This window comes from Macadamia integrifolia, chromosome 4 (assembly GCF_013358625.1).
Source record: "Macadamia integrifolia cultivar HAES 741 chromosome 4, SCU_Mint_v3, whole genome shotgun sequence".
Taxonomy (NCBI): Eukaryota; Viridiplantae; Streptophyta; class Magnoliopsida; order Proteales; family Proteaceae; genus Macadamia; species Macadamia integrifolia.
In genome coordinates, this window is record NC_056560.1 from 32,447,237 (window position 1) to 32,456,905 (window position 9,669).

General features: G+C 38.6%; 1 protein-coding gene across 1 annotated transcript in view; it reads right to left on the reverse strand.

Moving 5' to 3' along the window:
• The window catches only part of LOC122076061 (putative hydrolase YtaP), a 15,581-nt gene extending 6,537 nt beyond the window's left edge, over positions 1–9,044 (reverse strand). Inside the window, exons 1-5 of the mRNA XM_042641345.1 lie at positions 8,505–9,044; positions 1,372–1,436; positions 1,173–1,253; positions 547–675; positions 364–457 (exon numbers count right to left, since the gene is read on the reverse strand). Of these exons, the coding sequence (XP_042497279.1) occupies positions 364–457; positions 547–675; positions 1,173–1,253; positions 1,372–1,436; positions 8,505–8,757 (622 nt within the window). The 5' untranslated portion in view covers positions 8,758–9,044. The remainder of the gene's footprint in view (positions 1–363; positions 458–546; positions 676–1,172; positions 1,254–1,371; positions 1,437–8,504) is intronic.
• Positions 9,045–9,669: the final 625 nt, after the last annotated feature.

Below are 9,669 nucleotides of genomic sequence, written 5' to 3' on the forward strand. Positions count from 1 at the left end.
AAAAAAAAAAAAAAAAAAAAAAAAAAAAAACAAGAATTGAGATGGCATACTCAACCTTGAAGTGGTCAATGCCCCCCTTGGAGAAAGCATTTGCACCAATAGAAGTTAAGTATAACCTCACCCATGGAAGCTTAAGCATAACCTCATATGATGAGAAAATCATTGTGAAAGAGGAATTATATGATCAAACAATTGTTTTATGGAACCCTGCCTCGAGCTAGCATCTGATTTCCATAACAATTGATCACCAAGCATTTGAAGGGAGTGGGTAAAAACATCTTGTACAAGAACTGCCGTCATGTAATATATATATATATATATATATGTTCTTGATTCAACTAGGGCATATTGTTGGAGGATAACTACATACATCTTGATATGTACTTGTATTGCTGGCACGTTCACCATGGTAGCGAGAATCAATGGCAACAGCTATGTATCCTCGTGAAGCATATGCCTAAGAAAAGAAGAAAAAGGAAGATAGGAAAACCTAGCTGTTTCAAAGTTGTTAGCCACTGAAAAACAAAAGGTAGGAAACCCATATACCTCAAGCAATGGCCGTAACTGTTCCTTGTAACTGTTTGTAGAATGCAAAAAAACAACAGCTGGCTTTCCTTGATTCTTGCTGTCTTTCATGCTCAAGATCAGCACAGGTACACGTCCTTGCTCACAGGCCTATTGATAAAGTTGAACAGAAATAGCTCCAGTAAGCATTACTGATACTCAAAATTAGCACATCTGCGGGAATCCAGATTCCAAATAGATATACTGAAAGATCTATCTCATGTGTCCAAAAGAAAATTTCACTCCAAAATCCAATTGGTTGAAACAGTTTACGCTTATCTACACTTCCAACACCACATCCAGGCTAAGCTTTGTTATAAATTTGATAACAAATTTAGATGATTTCCAGTAACTAAAGTGAATTTGTGCATTCGTCTTACTTTGCTAAAATCAAGTTTCATGTCTAAATTCCAGTTTTGTGTACCAAGTTTAGTACACATACCCGGAAGATGACTAAGCAACTTTTCCATATTCCACAGGTGTTTTAGTCCATTTAAATAGAAAACGCTTTAGTACAATTGTCAATAAAACAAGGTAGTTACACAATTTAGGAACCAAGATTTATTCCTACACAAATAACTCCATGCTTTATCATAATGAAAAGTTACCTCAGTAATCAAGTAAAGTTTTTCTTCTCTCAGCTGATCCTTGAAGTTCACAATGTTCTCTTTTGGGAAAGATTCTATTGCCTGAAAAACACTCAGAAATAAAATTAAATTGTAGAATTTTAAAAATAAATTAAAAAACAAAAAAAGAAACATTGGAACTGATAAAAATATGATCTATATGGAATTAAAGCAATCAAACCTCACTGGAAATTCCTTGAGACATATGATCCACAATAGGCTTCACAAGCTCCAGAGAAAGCGGAACTGATTATGAAACAATTATCATAGAGGAACTGATCAACCTCAAAAGAAAACTCATCATGGTTCCGAATCAGTATGGTGAAACAGGAGGTAACTAGTTCAACCAAATAAAAGTGTTCCTATCCAGAAATTTTTTATTCTGGGTGGTGATGGTGGGGAATAAAAACAGAAAGACTACACTAAAAGTATTTAAGAAAAACTGAAAAAACATACATTTAATGCAAAGAAATGAAAAGCTTAAGTTATAATTCTGTTTCAATGATCCCATAAAAGTAGGTTTCTTCTGCAACAACAGAACCGAAAAAGAAAGTGGGAAGTAGTGTGGATGAATCAGGGTAAGTATTGATCGAGTTGTTCTTCCTTAATGATGTCGTAGTCCAATGGGACTTGCAAAATCCAACACTAGATGCTCTACCTATACAGCCTATTTGCAGCGGACAATGTGCCTCCTTATCCTTTTCAAGAAAGAAATTGAGACCACTCTCTCTCTCTCTCTCTCTCTCTCTCTCTCCAAAGATAGTTGACAAGAGAAGTTTTCAACACCATTTAGGGTTGGAAGTCAGAACAACCACGAATTCATCTTATCATACTTCACCATGCTTCAAATGACTCAGTCGATTCTCCTATCTCTGTTCTATTGGTTCTAAACATACTTTCTAGACAGTGGACTCCATGCTGTATCCATGCCAAAAAGCAGCGTACAATGTCTTCAAATTATTCCACTCGCAAGCGGCAACCACCTCCTCTTAAGCTGTGATTGATTACTCTCACACACTTCTCTGAACTCAACTCAAAACAAAACACCAGTAATCAACCTTCAATGCGAAGCTTTAAGGCCTAACCATTATTATTACTGTTAGTGAGATGGTCATCTGGCCTCATCAACATTCTAGTGGAGTGGGTCAATAGACCACTTATTTAATGGATATAAAAGGGGGAGGGACAATACCTAGTTGTGGAATATAGCCATTAAGGAATATAAGTCACTCCAACGGCTATATAATGCCTACATAACAGCAATATATGCAACGGCTAAATAACAGATTTATACACGAGTCTATGAATAGAAGACTCAGAGAATCGATAGAGGCAACTAATGAAGCACTACATTGATATCAAAGCATAAACACCACCATTGTGCTGCTGCTCACCTCCCTGCTCTCTCTGTTGCAGTGGCAGTGATGCAGATCAATCACCAAAATAGGCTTGTTTTATTAGAAATAAGCCTTGGGTTGGGTTCCATACATGTTGGGCCTTTGAACCCATGTGAGTAATAGGCCACTTTTATCGGCCTAAACTAGGGGTTCTAAGGTTGCATACGGGATTCACTGATTTGTTTCCTTTTTCTTTAGTTTCCTTTTTAGACGGGGTTATTTAGTTTGTAATTTCACTACATAGTTAGTTTCTAATTTTCAGTCATAAGTTAGTTTTTATTTCCAGTTTTAGTAACTAAAGGACTTTCTATTTTGTAAGTTTCTATTTTCAGTTTTAGTAACTAGGTGAGTTTCTAATCTTTAGTTTCCTATTTCAGTTTTTGGAAACTAAAGTTAGTTTCTATTTTATGTAACCCCCCATCATTAGTATAAATAAATGAGAGCTCTAATTAGTAGAGCCAAAATTTATGAATGAAAAAAAAGAAGCTTGCTGCTATGTCTCTACTGAGACTGCTGTGTGTTTGATCACAATGGAAGGGAGTGGTGTTTGATCCATTCGACTCCTTGCGGTGGGAAGCCCAGGAGGATCTACTACAAGTGTTTTCTTCTTCTTCAAGTATTTTCTCTCTTCTCAAGATCTTACACTGCTGTAACACAGGTATTTATACTGCAAATTTTCTGCCCAGAAATTCTGAAATACTACCTTTCAGCCTTTTCTGCTAGAGTCAATTCCAGCCACTGTTTAGCCACCAAATTGAGGTCGATTGTTCCCCTATATTCCCTCATGGATCGACCGACCCAAAGTGGGTCTGATTCTAATCTGCTGTCACAGAGATATTCAAAATCTCCAGAATTTTGACCTGTAGTGAATCCGCCAGAATAGACCTAGATTCGACTGTTGATCTATCTAAGTCTGGCCTACTATTTTCCTGTTGTTGTTTGGGACTGCTGCCTCTTGTTATTACTGCTGGGTTCTAGTTTACTGATATGCTGAATTCTGGGTTAGATATTATTGACTACTGTGTTCGATAACTGTTGTTTCTTCTTTCTTTTCTATGGTCTGACTTTTGCTGGTATATCAATCTGCTGTGGATTATTGTGGAGGTTATGTGGTTGTTCTTGGTTTAAAAGTTCCTGCAGTTTGGTATTGGTTTGGTTGTCAAATCCAGTCCTACATTAAGTGGTATCAGAGCATGGCTGAGAACAACACCCCCACCCTTGCTTCTCTTATGGAGAAGCTACAGAACATGAGGACTAAGATGAAGGCTGAACAGTAAGCCTTACGAACTGAATTGAAGGCTAAATTGAAGGCCAGGTTGTTGAATGAAGAGACCCCACCACAACAGCCTACTGGTGATTCACGTACAACACCCGAAGTGGAAACCCTATTGAATGTAGTTGCTCAGTTGACTAACCGGAGAGCCAACCCTAATCTGAGAGCACCACAGAGGGTTCCGGTAACACAACCTACTTTTGAAGAACATGTAAGGGGTTACTTTGAGACAGAACATCACACATATCAGAGGTACTCCGGAGATTCACAGAAGGTCAAGCTCGATCTGAAGGAGTTTGATGGCAGACATGACCCTCAATTGTTCTATGATTGGGTAGCTGCTTTGGATGACTATTTTGACTACTATGACCTACCTGAGGAACGGAAGATAAAACTAACTCGTGCTAAGCTAGTTGAGGCTGCTCGTGATTGGTGGAGAACCTATGAGCAAGAGTTGAAAGACCGTGGTAGAGAGCCTACTGCTTGGGAGGAGATGAAACTTGAACTGTCTGATAAGTACTTGCCACGTAACTTCAGAGCTCGTATACAAGACCAGTTGAACTCTCTTCGTCAGCGAAATATGACTGTGGTGGAGTATATGAATAAGTTTGATGCATTTTATTCTCGCAAAGGCATTAAAAAGAATAAGAGGCAATTACTTTCTCGGTTTCGACTGGGATTACAAGCTGAAATTAATAGGGGAATTGGTGTTGCTAATGTGTATACAGTGAATAATTGCTTTCACAAGGCTCTTCAAGCAGAGGAACTTTATGGCACAGTCAGGTAAAAGGTTTGGTTTACAAGCTGGGGAGGTCAAGAAAAAATTTTCAGCCACTAAACCTAACACTTCAGCACCCCCAAGAGCCACAACTCCTCTATGTGAAGTGAAGATACCTCTATCAAAACCAAAAGAACTTGAAGTCAAGGTTCACATTGAAAAGATAGTTCTTGAAGCTTCAAAGATAGAAGGTTAAGAGATAGAAGATTCAACTGAAGAGTTCTACATTGAAGAGAGCATAGTAGACAAGACTGAAACCATGGAAGAAGACTCCACTGAAGGATTCTACATTGAAGAGAGCATAGTAGACAAGACGAAAGATGTGGAAGATGAGGTAGTGATTGAAAGAACTCCACAACAAGTCTTTGAGATTCATGATGAGAAGAAGAGTTTGTTCCAATACTTGATGAGAAGGTTACCATCGTTGATGACTCTATGCATACGACATTAACAGTTGGTATTGATTCAAAGGTTGAGCATGTAGAATTTGTTATGCCATCATGGTTCTTTGAAGAGAAAGCTCCACGCCTTGAAGACTACCTTCCAAAAGTTTACAAGCAACCAGAATTTTGTTTGGGAATGGTTAAAGCTGCTACGCACATGTCGTTTCCCCCTCATCACTACAAAATTCAAGGACGAATTTTTTCAAGAAGGGGAGAGTTGATGCAGATTAATCACCAAAATAGGCTTGTTTTATTATAAATAAGTCTAGGGTTGGGTTCCATACATGTTGGGCCTTTCAACCTATGTGTTTTGAGTGTAATAGGCCACTTTTATGGGCCTAAACTAGAGGTTCTAAGGTTGCATACGGGATTCACTAATTTGTTTCCTTTTTCTTTAGTTTACTTTTTAGATGAGGTTATTTAGGTTCTAATTTCAGTACCTAGTTAGTTTCTAATTTTCAGTCCTAATTTAGTTTCTATTTCCAGTTTTAGTAACTAAAGGACTTTCCATTTTGAAAATTTCTATTTTCAGTTTTAGTAACTAGGTGAGTTTCTAATTTTTATTTTCCTATTTCAGTTTTTGGAGACTAAAGTTAGTTTCTATTTTATGTAACCCCTCATCATTATTATAAATAAAGGAGAGCTCTCATTAGTAGAGCTACGATTTATGAATGAAAAAAAAAGAAGCTTGCTGCTATGTCTCTGCTGAGACTGCTGTATGTTTGATCACAGTGGAAGGGAGTGGTGTTTGATCCATTCGATTCCTTGCGGTGGGAAGCCCGGGAGGATCTACTACAAGTGTTTTCTTCTTCAAGTATTTTCTCTCTTCTCAAGATCTTACACTGCTGCAACACAGGTATTTATACTGCAACTTTTCTACCCAGAAATTCTGAAATACTACCTTTCGGCCTCTTCTGCTGGAGTCAGTTCCAGCCACTGTTTATCCCCCAAATTGAGGTCGATTGTTCCCCTATATTCCCTCATGGATCGACCCAAAGTGGGTCTGATTCTAATCTGCTGTCACAGAGATATTCAAAATCTCCAGAATTTTGTCCTGAAGTGAATCCGCCAGAATAGAACTAGATTTGACTGCTGATCTGTCTAATTCTGCCCTACTATTTTCCTGCTGTTGTTTGGGACTGCTGCCTCTTGTTATTACTGCTGGGATCTAGTTTACTGATCTGCTGAATTCTGGGTTAGATATTATTGACTACTGTGTTCGATCTGCTGTTTCCTCTTTCTTTTCTGTGGTCTAATTTTTGCTAGTATATCAATCTGCTGTGGATTATTGTGGAGGTTATGTGGTTGTTCTTGGTTTAAAAGTTCCTGCAGTTTGGGTCTGGTTTGGTTGTCAAATCCAGTCCTACATTAGGCAGAGCTCGCCACCTCAGGTCTATGACGCCATATATGGTGTTTAGAATTGATGTGATCAATCGTGATTGTCTACAGTACAAGATAAGTAATCATTCTCTTATTTATATTCTGGATTTTTTTTTTCGAACAATTCTTAGGACTGCAGAGTTTCTTGAGTTTCTTCAATAATTTCACTTCTAATTACCAATTTGACAACCCCATAAAAACTTGTCGGCACCAAAAGGAGAGTGTTTCTCTTATACAAACATAGTGTGTACTTGAAAAAGGAGAGGAAACAGTCAGGGGATATGATGTGTAACATGACCATTGTTAACCAATGATTGAAAAACCATCATTTTTGTACTTAGCTTCCTTGGAACATTGCTTTTACCATGGCCCAACAAACCAAAAGGATATTTGTATATTATTCCAAAGGTTAGAATGATTAAGTTTTTGGTTGACTAACCATCACAATGGTTGTCGTTCTTGGTTTTTCATTTATTCTTTTTCCAAGCATTCTCTTGGATTCAAGAGCATCAAATGGTTCATAGATAGGATAGTTGATGAAAAAAAAAATTCTTCATACTGATTGGGAATAGGGAGTGGCGCTCCACTTGTCTGTCTTCTTGAGAGGGTTCAAGTGTAGAGAAATATCTCTATTATTAAAAATAGTAAGGGGTTAAAGAATTTTGCACCCCATGTGAATCTATTTATGCATCATATGGAAGATTCATGTTCACGATTGATGGATATACTAATTATTATGCTTTGATGAATATTTGTGGGATGTGTATTGGGCTGATTTCAACAACTAAACCTAATCAGTCACTTGGAAATTGATTAGCATATCTTATTCAGTTCTATTGGAATTGTACGTGTCGTTGCTTACATGCATGTATAATGAATATATGAAATCCATATTTGGGAGACTGAATTTTCTTGGGATTGTTTGGGTTAATTAACCTAAATTTTACTTAATAGTCTCTCTGAGTGGACCAGGTGTGAGGTCAGATGGCCAAGTTATTGTTGGTGTTTGATGTCTTGTATTTCGTTGCAGTTTAATCCAGGGAATACTGGTGCAGCACCTAGACAGCCAAGACGGCGGTCCCCCTAGCCGGTTAGCGGGCCGTGGGGGTTGCAAGGGGGGCAGGAGGCCCCCCTGCATAGCAGGGGGTGTAGGGGGGCGCAGCCCCCCACTCGAATTTTTTTTTATTTGAGGGCAATTGTAATTTAATCCGGATTAGGGTGGCAATTGTAGTTTAATCCGGATTAGGGTTTTTTCTCGCTATATATTTGTAGCGAGGGTTTCTTTCTCTGTAATGCAAGCAATACTGAGAGGTGTGAGGACGAGCGCTGTAACCCTATTCTCCATTGATAGTGAAGCAGGATCTCATCTCACCGGGGACGTAGGCAATCTTGCCGAACCTCGTAAAATCCGTGTGCATTGTTTGTTTTGTTTTTCCATTATCTTCTGCATCATTTTAGGGTTGCGTTTCTACAGTTATCCCAATGAGAATTTTAATGGTTCAACGGTTTTATTATTTGTTGTTTAAGAATGTTATTTTATGTCGCATTATTTTCATTGATAGTATTTCGAATGGAATTAATGGGATATTCTATTATTTTGTGATCATCCTTTTGTGTGCTCGAGTATCGGACGTTGAAATAAGATTTTACCGACGATTAAAGAAACTGACACACACACACCCTGAGAAGCCCCAGTGTTTCAAAGCCTCTGTCCGATGTCTAGCAAACATTTGCCGATGTTGCACAAACCTCACCTAACTTTGGTCGACTCAAATCCAGAGTCGGTAAAACATTAGCCAACGTAGGTCACTCAGGAATTAAGAAAATGCATCATATAATTAAATTAGGTTTGATTCCTAAATTATCTAAATCAAAATATGATGCATGTGAACACTGCTTATCTGAAATAGGTCTGAAAAAGTATCTGAAGGTTTAAATTTATATATCACTACGAAACTGAAAGAAATTTATGAACTCAATCACGCCTACATTTCAGATATCAGCAAAATGGAAAGATTTATTAGGGTTTCAATCGATGCCTACCTTCATCACATCGTCTACTCCGCAGGATTTTCATGAATTCAGCTCGAAGTTTCGGAGCATCGACGACGGTTTCCATTTTGTGACAGTTACAGTATAGCTTGCGATTGTTGATCGGAGAACGAGACGGGTAGTCAAAAGAGGTCAATTTTGGCGGGAATTGCCCTGCAGACACGTGGAGTTGTGGTAGGAAAATCTGCACGCGCGAGAGGGCCATGATTAGCAGTAAGAGCAGCCTTCGTTTCATGCCCACCATGGTTTCAAGTGTGGAAACAATTTGATTGAGGCGGAAGAGCAAAGAAGAAACTCCATGAGTGGGATGATGAGCTCCATCAAGAAAACCAAAATCCAACAGAGGCGTTACCGGTAAATCAGCTCGTCCAAGCAAGAAGGAGTTGCGCGTGCAACGGATTCGCGTTAGCTCTGGAGTTTCTTCTTTGCTCTACGATCAGCTCGACCAACAATTGATCCTATTTTTCGGATAGAAGAAGCTAGGTTCCGTGGTTGCGCTATCGAGTGGTATTCCTTCGGTTCCGAAGTGTCTTTCAGATATAGTGTTCCTGGCAAGGTTAAAAAACTCGGTATCGGTATCGGAACTGGTTGGTGAATGCGTGGAGTTTCTCGGTTCAAGGTTGTAAAACTCGGGAGGTTACGGAACGGTCAAGGTCGATATTTTTACTTTTTTTTTTTTGGCAGGAGGTCGATATTATTACAAAATGGACTAGATCGGACCGTATCAATAGATCTAATCATGTTTTTATAAATAAATAAATAAAAAAATCAGTTTTTTATGATGAATTTACCCTTGAATCATACATGTGAAACAGGATTGGAAAGATCGGGTTTGAATATCATCAAGGTCGACACTATTCCGATCCAATTGCAATTGTACTAACCATTTCATTCCCTTTTTTTAGATCACCATATGATACTGATACAAATCAGCTTGGATTGAACAATTTTGTCACTTCTGCTGGATTAACGGGCGATAGTGGGAATGTCAAGACTTGAACCCACAACCAGTCAATTCCAATGGTGATGAATTGACAGCATTTTCACCACTAGACTACCAACCCTATTGGTTATCATCCCATATTGGTCATAGAGGGTTGATACCACCACATTTGGCAAGCCAAGGGCCCAACTGCCAGGCTCCAAACTGTTGCAT